The sequence below is a fragment of the Chiloscyllium punctatum genome, chromosome 10, assembly GCF_047496795.1.
Source record: "Chiloscyllium punctatum isolate Juve2018m chromosome 10, sChiPun1.3, whole genome shotgun sequence".
NCBI lineage: Eukaryota > Metazoa > Chordata > Chondrichthyes > Orectolobiformes > Hemiscylliidae > Chiloscyllium > Chiloscyllium punctatum.
In genome coordinates, this window is record NC_092748.1 from 109,187,739 (window position 1) to 109,201,744 (window position 14,006).

The window sequence follows — 14,006 nt, forward strand, 5'->3', positions numbered from 1 at the left end:
AAAAGTAAATATTTCCAAATGAACTGTAACTTGCATAATTTTACTAAAATGTTCTGCATCTAACTCAATTGTGAGCCAAGCATGTTGATAGGATTAATAATTGATCATAAGATCTCAAATGTATTGGGGAAAAATAGTGTCAAAATCCACTTTAATCGGATGATGCAAGGTGAATGTCAATTCTGATTGACTGACTTTGAGGAGCTTAGTGTACTCCAAATGTTGGGTAGGTTTAAAAACTATTCAACTTATTTTCTTCATGAATTGCAGTGTTCCCATGATGTGGTATGTCACAAGGTTTGTGTAATGGTAAGCAGACTTTAAATGCTGTAACTGACTCTGAGGGAGAAACATAGAAGATAGGAGCAGCTGGAGGCCATTCGGCCCTTCATGCCTGTTGAGCCTCTTGAATGCATTCAATGTTTTTGCATCAACTACTTGTGGTACTGAATTCCATGTAATGAACTCTCAGCTGTGAATATTCCTGTGCCCCCTCTCGTCTCTCACTGACAGAACTTTGGAGTTAGGTTATGTTACAGCGCAGATTGTTGCAGGAGTATTTTAATTCCTAGTTTGTGGGATGCAGCTGTCATTGGCAAAACCAGCATTTATTGTATTGTCCTAATATGTCTTTGTGAAAGTAGTGGTAAACCATTTTGGATAGCAGTTAGGAGTATTGATGCCAGCTTTACTTCCCTGAAAGAGTTGAATGAACCGAATGTGTTCTTCTGACAATTCAACTGGTCCATGGTCCCTGTTGCTGTTACTAGTTTGTTTTTATCTTGGGTTAAATTAATTTAATTTGAGTTCCCCATGGAATCTGAACTTCTCTCTGGATCATAATCCCTGGTGTTTGGATTGCTGGTCGAGCAACATAACCACTACACTACTGTTGCTCCCTTGCAAAGACATGAAAGAGATTCTTTCGCGGCAATGAAAATAGATATGCTTTTATGAAGTGCCTTTCACAGAGAATCACTCATAGAACACTGAATAATCTGTATTTTCTAAGCGCTGCTCTCCAGATATTTAACTTTTTGTAGTGACTCATTGGAATATTTTTGTTTTCCCATAATTTTAATAAAATGATCAGTGTTCCTTGCTGTCTGCAAACTTTTGCTTTGTGGACCAAATATGCATATTCTTTGGCATCTCAGGGGCTCAATATAAAGTTTTAATTCCAGGTTGTGCATTTGCTCATCTCCAGTTCCTCACATAAATGGATCTTCATGTTTTGATGTTGAGTTATCCATCAAGTCCTAAGAATGGCCCTTTCCAGCCCCTCAATTCAAGCCCATGACTAAACATGAGGGATTAGGAAGGGAATCAATGGTTATGGATAGAAGGCAGAAGAATGGTGTTGAGAAATATATCAGTCGAATGGCAGAGCAGGCCCAATAGGCTGAATAGCCTCACTCTGCTACTATAGTTTATGGTCTGAGAAGAGAGATTAAAACTGGGCTGTCTGGGTTTGGGAAAGCCCCCCCCCCCCCAAAACCCAACGTTTTCACAGAAAATAAAGGTACTTTATTTGCGTTAGCTGGCTCCCATGAAACAATACCACAGCAAGCGTTAACACATTCAGTTCTTAATATGTGAAATAGTTAGAATGCTACAGTATTGTAATCTTTGTGTATGATTAATTATTCACAATTCCAAGTTCAGAGTGCTGATTGTAGCAATTGGAGAAATCACATTGTGCTTTGATTATCAGTATTTGAAGCAGGTTTAAAATCTAAAATAAGTACGGTCAACTCCTGGAAAATATCAGTGGGTTACATGGCATTTGTGGAGAGAAACAGGCAACATTTTGGGTCCATGATCTTTCATCAGAACTGGAAATTGTATCTCTTTTTGTGATTACATGAACATCCTCTGATTAGATTTTAAGCTGTCGGTTTTCTTTCGAGTTGAATTGTGTTTTGTTTTCCATTTTGTCATAGTGACGAAAGGTCACAATTAGAACTCTTTCAAGGTTGCCAGTCCAGTGTGTTAGGAGAATGGGAGGGAATTCAGAAAGGACAAAAATAAGTCTGGTTATGAGAAGCAGAAAAGTTGAAAATGAAAATTGGAAAACAGTGAAAACTAATGTCAACATAAAATGGAGTCCAACTAAGGAACGATGTTTAAAAGGACAAGAGGAAATGCATTTTATTTGAACACGTAGAATTCGTAGCAAGATAAGTATGTTGATAACACAAATAGATGTAATGTAATTTTCCATCAAGGAGGTGACTTCAGGGTGACCAACGCTGGCAACTTATAATTTATAGATAGAATTTAGTGATAGGGATAAGTCCTCTGCCTCTTGAGCCTGTCCACAATAAGATGATTGATATCCTTGTAACTGCTTCATATTCCTGCTGTGACACATTAATGAGGTAGGTGGGACTTGAACCAAGAATTTCAGTCAAGAGTGTGGTACTGGAAAAGCGCCACATGTCGATTCTCCTGCTCCTCAGATGCTGCCTAACCTGCTTTGCTTTTCCAGCACCCCACACTCGATTCCAATCTCCAGCATTTGCAGTCCTCACTTTCGCCAAGAATTTAAGGCCCACTTGCAGCGGCATTGCCATTATGAGATTCTTTCCTCCCCTACTTCTATTCCATGAAGGTTGGAATTGAAGAATAATGCAAGGGTTATAGAACAATACAGCAGAGAACAGGTCCTTCGGCCCTCGATGTTGCGCCGACCTGTGAACTATTCTCAGCTCGTCCCCATACACTATCCCAAAATCCTCCATGTGCTTATCTAAGGATTGTTTAAATCTCCCTAATGTGGCTAAGTTGACTACATTAGCAGGTAGGGCATTCCACGCCCTTACCACTCTGCATAACGAACCTGGCTCTGACATCTGTCTTAAATCTATCACCCCTCGATTTGTCGTTGTGCCCTCTCATACAAACTGACATCATCATCCTAGGAAAAAGACAGTCTACTCTTTCTAATCTTCTGATCGTCTTGTATGTCTCTATCCCCAATCCCCCCGAGCCGCCTTCTTTCCAGTCAGAACAGACTCAAAGTGTCTCAGCCTTTCCTGGTAAGACCTTCCCTCCAGACCAGGCAACATCCTGGTAAATCTGATTATATGGTAATTTATCACTAAACTTGTATTTTAGTATCTGAAAATTGTGGGAAATACTGAAGAAGTTAAAGAATGTCATAGTTTGAGGTCTCAGGAAAATAATTTGTTTGAGTGGGAGGCAATAAGAATGTTTTAAAAAAAAAAAAATTCCAGCTGAGTAGGCTGAATCCTGTAAAGAATCATGATGCACTGGGTTACATGCACTTATTTTTAAGAGCAAGTTGACATTTACTGATATAGTCAGTATTTTTGCTTCCTCAGACTGACTATCCATACGATGTGATCACTGGCAAGCTTGCTTTTATTGCTTGTCCCTAAATGCCTTCGAAGATGGTGGTGAACCACCCTTTTGACAATTGAGTGGCTTTTGGCCATTTCAGAGGACATTTAAATGCCAACTGTATTGTGCATCTGAAATGGGTGGAACAGTGGCATGGTGGTTAGCACTGCTGCCTCACAGCACTAGGGAACCGAGTTCGATTCCAGCCTTGGATGACTGGATGGAGTTTACACATTCTCCCCGTGCCTGGTTAGGTGGATTGGCCATGTTGAATTTCCCCATAGTTCCAGGGATGTGCAGGCTTGCCGGATTAGTGATGGTAAATGTGGGGTTGCGGGGAAGGAAGGTCAGGATGGATCTAGTGGGATGATCTTTGGAGGGTTGGTGCAGTCTCAATGGACCAGAAGGCCTCTCTACACTGTAGGGATTCTGTTCAAATTCCAATGGAGTTGAGACCAGCTAAGAATGGCTTTCTTTCCTTTTCTGCTAATAGTGAACCTGTTGAAGTTTTGGAATAATCAGTAGTTTTATGGTTACCATGATAGGTATTAGCTTTGCACTTTATTTCAGGTATATTTAACCAACTGAACTTGCATTCCCCAAATGCCATGTTGACATTTAAACTTGTCATTTATCATTGGTGCAGCATAGTCCGGCACCATAATGATTATTACTAATCCACCTACATAACCAATGTTTAAGTTCTTAATGAATCTGTTCTGAATCACTGGATTCCAAATATTAACTGTTTTCTATCTACAGCTGTTGAATTTCTCCAGAAATTTGTTTTTGTTTTGGGTCTTGATTGAAAATATATTAAGAAAATCTTAAATATTTACCTCTCTGGGCAAATAAATGTATTTATACGTTGATTGAAAAATCTCTTCAATCTCAAAGTTTGTGTAAAGATTAGTAGCCTGGGTGCTGGTTGTACTTGTGGGTGTGTTCAATGAGCTGTCTTAAACTGGGTGATTAACGTTGTGGTGTAAATCTGAAACGACCTCTTGTTGTTCAGTGCTCCAGGGTACCGAATTAATCAGATGAGGGGTAAATAGTGGCATAGCAATGTCACAGGGCTAACAGCCAACGGGCCCAGACAAACACTTGAGGGTTCATGCTAATTGTTGGAATTTCAATTCAGTTAAGAAGTCTTGAATTTTCTTTTATTTTCATTTGTGGGACATGGATGTCACTAGTTGAGTCGGCATTTATTGCCCTTGTGTCCCTAGATGCCAGGTGTCCCTAGATGGTGAGAGCTGCCTTCAATAAATGCTGCAATCCACAGATTTCAATACTGGTGACCATGACCAACGTTAAAAACCCATCAAATTCACTAATGCCCTTCAGCAATGGCAATCTGCCATCCTTGCCCAGTCTGACCTACATGTGACCCCAGCAGTTATGGCCCTCTGAAATAGCCGAGCAAGCCCCTCAATTGAAGGGCAATTTCAGATGAATAGTAAAGACTGACCCTTCCAGTGATGCCCACATCCCATTAGAGGGTTAAAAAAAAATTGCAAATGGAGCCGCTTGACAGAAACTGTATCAATTCCTTGTAGACTCAGGGTGCAACCAGAATCTTGCTTCTAGGCAATTTGATGCAAATAAATTTAATGGCACAGCAGATTGAAAATTTTAAAAAGGCATGGATACTTGGGATATCGTTTGCCAGAGAGGAGGCTGAAACCTGAGTATTTTAATGTCACTTTGTATTTCCATATGTGATGCAAAAAAAGGCAAACAACAAGTTTGAATGTACTGCCTTGATCATTCAACAGTTGTGCTGAAGATATAAAGTGCTCTGCTTAGAAAACACCTGAACACTTAGTACAATATGACAGGTTGTTCAATACACAGGCAGTATAACAAAGAGCATTTGTGGAATGATTGAGAGGACATTTTCTTTTTGAAAAGAGGCATCTTCCACGACTCTGGTGTAGTGAATAGTTAACTCAGGACAGAACATGAAGCATGATTTAATAATTTTCATAAATGGTAGCCGTGCAAATCCAGGGCGGTGAAGGTAGTGGCACAAAAGGGACTTATGGCTGGGGTGCATCAGCAGGGAGTGTTTGACACTTGAATGAACTTAATTAAAAACTGCCTGAATCACTGACTGCAGGGTTGATACTCTGATAGGATGAATTAAATGGACTGAATGGCTTTCACCATCTGCTGCGCTGTTGTTGATTCGTGTCTGTGAATGCTTAATCAGACAAGGTCTTTTGTGGATGCTTGGGGTATAACTGTCAGCATCGTGGGCATCTCCAAGATCTTCATGGAGCTAAGTTTGATAGGTTATGTTGGCATTTGCAACCAACATGCAATAAACTTTCACAAATAATAGATGAGTAAATAAGTGGTCAACGTTTTTTTGTTGGTGTAGATGGAGCAGGGAATGCTGCCCAAGATAATTGGAAAGGATGTTTTACATTCCCCTCGACACAGACCTAGTTGACAGTGTCATTTGAAGGAAGAATAAACGAGCACATATCTTGTAGCAGCTGATAAGTTTGAGTTACTTGCCTTGGTATCCAAGGCTGCTGCACAGTGTGAGGAGTGTACAATGATATGTGAATATTCAGTTGACCAAGAATAAACCTGATCTCACTTCCACTAATGCTACAATGCTGTGCTGTAACTCCAGCATCTGGAATTGCATAATCAACTGCTTCAAAGCTCATGGAAAGTGGGAATCTGCTACAATTCCATAAAGTTTTCTTTGCATCGGTTGTTTGTTTGCAAAGTAATGATCACTAGCCCTCTTGTGATTTCAACCTCTCCTGTATTGAAGTTCTTGCAAAATATCCTTAATAGCTTCAGGCACTTCAATTTGAGCATTTCTCTATAAAAAGTGTGCTATTAAAAATTGCCTAGCAAGTCAAACAGCGTTTAGAAGCTAACATGTTTTGTGGATTTGCAGTTTTGAGGTAGATTGTTGCTTCACAGTAGAGGACATTTTCCTCTGGAATTGATTGTGGAAATGGCTGGTGCACACTATTACACTGTCATGTTATAACTACACTCTGGTATTACTGTCCAGTAGAATAGCTGAGCAGTCACAAGGGCAATGTAGCCCACGACTTAGATTTCTTAAGTTCCAATATATTTGATATTCTGTGTGCTGCTTGATGTTTATCTTTGAAAGTGGTTAGCAACGTTAATGGGAATTAAGCCAATATATAACTTTGGAGCTTAAAGGTATTATCACAGGATAGTATGGAGGTTAAAAGTTCCTCAACTCTGCTACACTGCTGAGACACCAGCCATCTTTCGTTTACTAACTGCATCCTCAGTAACATTGACCAGAGGAAGGAGGAAGTTTTCTAAAATGAAAGCAAAGAAGCTGGGTACTGGAAACTTAAGATAAAAGAGGTGCTGGAGATCTGTGGTGAGAGAATTATATTTAATCTTTCAGATATGTGAACTTTAACTGGTGGCACTGCTGAGCCTGAATAGAGAAAGTGTCAGTATAAGCAGTGATTTTGTACACTCTTGTTTTGCTGTTTGTTCACAGCTAGTGATCTGGTATGGCGGCATAGTGATCGTGTCACTGGATTAATAATTTAAAGACTTGGGCTAATGTTCTATGAGGACAGATTGAGCAGTAGCTACTAGAATTTTAATTCCATCAATAAACCTGGCATTAAAAGCTCATCTCCATGACAGCAACTATCATGCCAACTGTTATTGATTGCTGGAAAAAGAAACAATCTGATTCATTAATGTCCTTTTTGGAAGGGAGACTCTCATCTTTACCCATTCTGGCTTCTATATGACTCCAGACCCACAGCAATGTAGCTGACTCATATTTAGTTAGAAATTAATTTACTTTCAGTAAAACTTTATCAGCTGCCTAGATGGGATTTGAACTTGTCTCTCAATATCATGGAACCAGCCTCCAGATCTCCTAGTTCAACATCTAAAATGGCCCAGCAAGTCACTCAGTTCAAGGTCATGATTTAGAGATGCTGGGGTGTACAAAGTTAAAAAATCACTCAACACCAGGTTATAGTCCAACAGGTTTAATTGGAAGCACACTAGCTTTCGGAGCGGCGCTCCTTCATCAGGTGATAGGGGAGGACACGATTCTAAGGCACATAAATTCTGTGCCTTAGAATTGTGTCCTCCACTATCACCTGATGAAGGAGCGGCGCTCCAAAAGCTAGTGTGCATCCTAACCCTACTGCGAATCCAATTAAATCTGTTGGACTATAACCTGGTGTTGTGATTTTTAACTTAGTTCAAGGTCAATTAGTGATGGGCAGCTACCCCTACATTCCATGAAAACTTAAAGAAAAATATTGTGCCCTTGAAAACTGAGGCACATACTTTAAATAAATATGTGCCTTCTCTTGTAGTTCTAACAAGAACACACCCAGTTTAGAAAACTTGCTATGTTTGTCTTCCTCGCTTCCAATCAGTACTGTATAGACTTTGTTTGAAAGAGTCTGTTACTTCAAGTTGACAACACACACAATGTTGCAATACTGGAGATGCCAGAAAGCTGAAAATAAAGCAGGAAATGCTTTAAGTAATCAGAAGATCTTACAGTATATGTAGTACAAAAGAAAATTAGCCTAAGGTTATAGATTTGAAGCATTAATTTTATTTTCTTACCATAGCTGCTGCCAGACATGTTAAGTATGTCGCTGTCAGCTTCTTAAATTCTTTCTTGGAAGTCGATCATCATCTGACCTTGTAGGAATCCATTCGTAAGCGGGTATTTCTCGTGCAATAAACATTGTTGTTCCCTTTGGAATTTGGTATTCTTGTATCCATCTTGAGTGTAAGATTAAAAAAAAAGACACTTCTCCAGTTTGACTCTTTTCAGGAATATTCAAGTTCTATATTAACAAGCAACCCATCCATAAACATTCCCTCTACAGCTCTGTAGGCTCACTGGTAACTATTATAGCAGTTGCTGATGGTATCAACTCGATTTTTATAGTGTTGAGTGGTAGCAATATGCTGTCCTAATGATTTAAAAACCAAAAACCTTTTACTGTCTCACTACTGCATCAGAGTGCTGCGTCTAAAAGGAAACAGCCTAAGCTTAAGATGTGTTTATGCTGAATATAAATCTGCTTATTCTAAATTACGATTGTGTTGAAATAATCACCTGAAGCATTTCAGAGGAACAATCTTGCCAAGAATGCTAGCAGTTCAGTGATTCCCTTGTTTTTGCATATTAACTATTTTTCAACTAAAAGTGTCGTTCTTATGCCCCTCCATAGTGCGATGGCTTTAATTTTGTGCTTTTTCTTGTTTTAATATTGTCACCTAATGCTACTTGCATCACAATTCCATTGGTTTTCCACTGAATCTCATTAGTACTCATCAGCAGGAAAGGGCGTTGAGGCTGGTGGGATCAAATTTTTTGTCCTTACGAATGTGCTGTTAGTTTAGGTTGGTCTTATTGGCATAATAGTCGTGAAACATAATACCTTCAGCAATATAAATGGAGTTGGTGTGCATCTGAAACTCTAGTACCCAGATTTACTGTAATGAAGATTAATGAGATATTGATGAATTAGCTTGCCATATAACATGTGCATCTGTTAATCTGCACACTGCCACTTGCATAATATTCTGGCATGTTGTGGCGTGCAGGCTATCTAAGCTCATAGTTTGTCTCAAATATATCACCTATCCCTATATGCAGAATTTGGACTTTGTTCTAACTCCAGTAAAATCTGTGGTTGGCAGTGCTCCAATGGATGCAGACATAAGATTCTATAAATTCTAAAATTACCCATTAATTTTTGATTTTCCCCCTAAGCTCAGTTTAGAAATCTCTCTTTGTAATTCATTGAAGTAGCTATGGATAATTTGCAAGTTGTCTACCTTAGTTGTGACCTTTTTCCCTCCCTTCCCCAACCCCCCACCCCCACGCACCCTCACCCTGCCAAACTGCAGACTGAAAGTTTGGACTGCAGGTTCATGAATTATGGATTCCCCAAGGCAGCATTGAAACTTTTCTGCCTGATCATTAAGGCATGAAGGAAGTATTTAGCATGCACGAGTAATGCTCGCTTAGGTCACGTCCAAGTTTGAATAAATTGAGATTCCTTCACTGAATGTATGGCAGAGATAAAGCATTAAAGTAGACACAGCTCCAGATTTCAAAAGCTTGAATGAAATAACGTGTTCTTGGACTATATTATTCACGGTAGCTAAATGGAAGGATTGGGCAAGCATTCTTTGTAATTCTTGTACATAAATGGGATTTTGTTTGTCTTTCTAGCATGGTTGTGTAATGTGCAAATTTTAAATGTGTGCATTTTTAAATTTTCGATTTTGGACTTTCTCTTTTCAATTTTTTCTTTTCTCCCTCCCTCTTTCTGTGCTTGTTTCACTGTTTAATTGCCCCACTCCGTCACCCTCTTCAGCTCATCTGTTTATTGCTCCATCCTCAGTCTCTTTGCTTAAGGTGATATATTTGTCCCATTGTTTACCAAGGTTCACAGTTTTCTGGCGGTTCATCTTGCACTCCCAGTTGGTAATAGTTTTAGACCCTACATATGCACAATCTGCATGCTATAGCAGTAGCATGAATATTTGTATAGTTTGTGCACGGCTTAAATAATACAAATGATTCGTGATAAAGCCACCCTCTGATCTTGCTTTGGGTGAGAATATTGAATGTGGTAAAAGCAGGCAGACTCCTGCTCATAAACCTATGTGACTCCAGCTTGGGCAACTGTCATTTGTGTGTATGCCTGAAGGTGGATTTGTAGGTTCTTACGGTTTGGTTGGGGAAGGGCTGTAAAAAGGAATTCACTTTGAGTTCTATCTTGAGGTTCATCACAACCTTTGCAGAAAGCTGTTAGTTTAAATGCTGCAAGGAACAGGTCATCGTGCAAATCACAGTCTTGGTAAATTGAGCAATTTCTCTTGTGTCTGTTTGTCTGAATTATTGCATTTATCATGGCTTGAGCTGAAATGACTATAATTGGAAACCAAGTGTTCCAGGATAAGCTTCATTACGGTTTTAATCAGAGACCAGACAGTTATCAGAGGGTTCTGAGTATTGTTTTGACGTGAGGCCTCCATTTTTAAAATTTGATCCTGATCCTTCTTGCAGCCATCAATAATTTAGACTCCGAACTTCTTAGCATATAATCACCTGGTCTGAATGGTTCAGTGCATTTTTTTTTAGGGTTGCTTTTCTCCTTGTGCACCTTTGCAACATAACTGAATACTCAATTCTGCAAATCCCTGCTGCTGCTCTTATAGAAAAGGTACTCTTTTCTATAAGAGTAGAAATCATATAATTGAACATTTGCGATGAGTTTTGCCACTGTACAGTTAGGATGATATGTAAAATAAAAAGAACATTGAGCAGTATTTATGAAATAGGAGAAGCCACTTTTCTGTCAAGAATATTGAACTGTTATGCCCTAAAACTGGATTGGCTTTGGATGATCTCTTGGTTGTAATGCTGATGTATGCTTAAAGATTTGCAGCAATGATATTATTTTGTTGTTGTGTAATGTTACAAGATTAAAAATTGGACCATATTATTGAATCATTTATATTACTAAAGTATCAAGGACTGCCCAACTCTTAGTGATTGTGCTGTCTGAGTGAGCTATGATTTAGTCACTTGTTTTCCATCACCACCATCTCCTCCCCACTGCCCCCCACTCCCCCCACTTTCTGTTAGCTTTTTGTTTCAGACATTTATCCATTTTTGGTTTAGAGAGCTCTTAAAGAATCTTGCATCCTTCACTGCTTTAAAGTGGGCACTCCAATTCTTGCAGCAGGTCGGACAATATCTTGGGAGGGTAAGAGGTCACGTTGCAAACTAGTGGCCTTTAATCACCTATGCAATGGACTATAGGGGGTTAGCTTTCCTCTGTTTTCTCTGAATCTGTGCTGTTGGCATCACTGTACATCACAAATAAACCGTCCAGCCAACTGAGCTAGCCAAACCCAAAGTAGTGCTTAAAAGCAAAGTTCCAGCCAAATTTAACTTGGTTTATAGGCACATTGGCCAGTGTTTTTTTTCATCACACTAACATTCTGTTGTTCTTATTTTTCAGATGTTAACTGGTTGAATTGGTGCCTGACTGCATCATGTCTTTTCAGCCTTCTCCTTATTCTGCTGTTCAAGGAATCCTACGATAGACTCTACCTCGATGTGTTGGTTTCCGTCTAATATAGCGATGTAGGGAACAGCCAAATTCTGAAGAGATTGGAAGTTTCTCCTGGAATACAAATGCACACTTGGTTGAAATTGCACAATTTTTTTTTATAATGACAAAAGGAGTTTTTGTTAACTTCAAACCCACTGTGTTCAGAAGTTGGAATTGCTAATTTAATATTGTAAAATTGTATGTGTGTGTGAAACAAAATGAGATGACTTGTGTGTTCTCAGAGTAGAAGGGCTGTTTTTGAAGGCATTCCTGTTTAGTAATGAGTACAATCAATGCAGACATCTGAGAGGTTGCGCTGCAGTTTAAGAGCTGTGTACTGGATCCAGGCAGCAGGAAATCTGGAGGCAACCACAACTGAACCATCGCCCTCTTGATCTCATTGCCACAAGTACTTCTGTCCAAGCTGAACAAGCTAATACTGAAGGATTGTGATTTAATAGCATTTGAGCAAGGAAGGTTGGTGGTCAGATATGCATTGGTGATATCAAGTGCAATCTCCCTCCTTGAATGTAACGACAGAACAAGTTCAAGTCTAAAATATTATATTGTCTTGACCTTTCTATTAGATGGGCAGTGCAGACAGGTGGTTACTGCAGATTGCACTGCACTGAAACTGCCAAGAGCAGATGTTAGTAATGGACTGAATACAGATTAACAGTTTGTCTTGGAAATGGGTTAGAATATTCTATGCTTATACTGATAATTATCTCCTGAGAGATTTCGGTATGTAGCCAGTCCTAGCTGTTGTGTCTTGCCAAACCTATTGTTGATCTTTATTTCCTCAGTCAACTGTGTTGTTCATTAGTTCTTTTCCTGGCAGTCTGGTGTAGCTATCACTGACAAATAATCACAAGCTATTGATGTCTTTTAAACAGTTGTGATGGAAAGAATTGCCTAAACACGAGGGTGCCCCAGATGCACTGATACCAAAAGATACATCAATACACAGATTCACCACCTGCTCTAGTTCACTCACATTATCTTATGTCAGAATTCTGGGTTCTCTCCAAAGAACTGAGTGCTTACTGTCGTCAGGAGAACATTTAGTGAAGTGATCCAGAAACATCCTCTAGCTTCGTACATAACATCCTTACTATCAGAGTACAGATACCAAGTCTAGGAGTCTGCAGTTTTTAAAATATCCATATTTGCAGCTAAAGTTTTCCTCTAGCTTTGATAATTGTTCCCTTGCTTGCAGATGGCTCTTCCCTTCTCCATCCATATCCCTTCCTGCCCCCAGCTTCCCAGAAACCATGCTCTTCCATTTATCACAGAAGTTCTCAAGTGTGCCAGGATGGTTGAAGTAAACTTACCTGGAATGTTTTCTTGCACTGAAGCTCAGGGAGTGTCCGGAGAGAATGTGGTTCTCTCTGATCAAAGCTAGTCCAGCATGACACCAGGTTAGACTGGTGACTATTTGCGGACTTCAACATTTTCTGATCACATTTTAAAAGGTGTATTGCAAAAGGGCAAATCCAGAAGAAATAATGTCAAGTAATGTGAATATCTTGAGTTCAAGGTGACAATATTCCCTAATTATTGGTTACCTGTTGCAAAACTGGAAGGTTAGCCCCTACAACTAATATTTGAGCAGAAACTTTGGACAGCAGTCTTTTGCTGTTAAATCCAACCCAGGTATTTAGAGGGAGGCTGGAGGAATCTGTTGGTAACTGCAGTCCTGTGTTCTGCGCAAAATATAGACACCAGGGATAACAACCCCTCCCATGCTAACTGGGAAGTGCATTTGGGGAATCCATTGTAAGGCGTAAAGATTTTTTTCATGTATAAAATTCTAACTTTTCCTGTTAAATGCTCAAGAATTTACAAACAGTGATCAAACACAGACTTTGCCTTTCCTTACCATCTATATGGATGTTCTATTTTGTAATTGTTTACAAAATTACAATTTTAGCAAAGTTTTTAAGCTCTTTGTCTGGAAAATGATGTTGCATTAAAAATTCTAACGTTTGCTGTTTTGAGCAACTGTGGATTAGGTTTATATACATTTAAGTTGTAATATTTGTAAAATGACTTGTAGATCATTGGTTTTAATCCGTTGCACAAGGTTATGTACAGTTCGTTGAGCTTGGTGAATTGCAGTATGCAATTTGTGTATGTGTTTTGCTGGGCAAATCTTAGTTAAGTTCCCAAACTGTAGAAATGTAAATAAAATATCTGGAAAGAAACTTGTGGACATTGTGGAAGCTGTTGTTTGTTACTTTCATCATCATGTCAGTCATGATAACACTACTTCAGATTAAACAACAACTTCCTCACTGTAATGAAGTAAAGTTCATGTAAAATCCCCTTGTCTTTGTCATTCATTTCTTCAGTTGGATAGTTGGTGTACTCCCTAGAGTTCCATTCAGAGAATCCCATTACTGAATAACAGTTTCAAATCTGTTGGTCATCATTCCTTACATTGCTAATAACTGACAGTATCACTGACAAGAAAACTGAGGTAAGTGTTAACTTTGT

The 14,006-nt window shown here is 39.1% G+C and overlaps 1 protein-coding gene across 1 annotated transcript in view; it reads left to right on the forward strand.

Annotated features, from left to right (window-relative positions):
- Positions 1-13,714, forward strand: part of slc49a4 (solute carrier family 49 member 4) — a 68,905-nt gene extending 55,191 nt beyond the window's left edge. The window contains exon 9 of the mRNA XM_072579915.1: positions 11,415-13,714. Within this exon, the coding sequence (XP_072436016.1) occupies positions 11,415-11,530 (116 nt within the window). The 3' untranslated portion in view covers positions 11,531-13,714. The remainder of the gene's footprint in view (positions 1-11,414) is intronic.
- Positions 13,715-14,006: the final 292 nt, after the last annotated feature.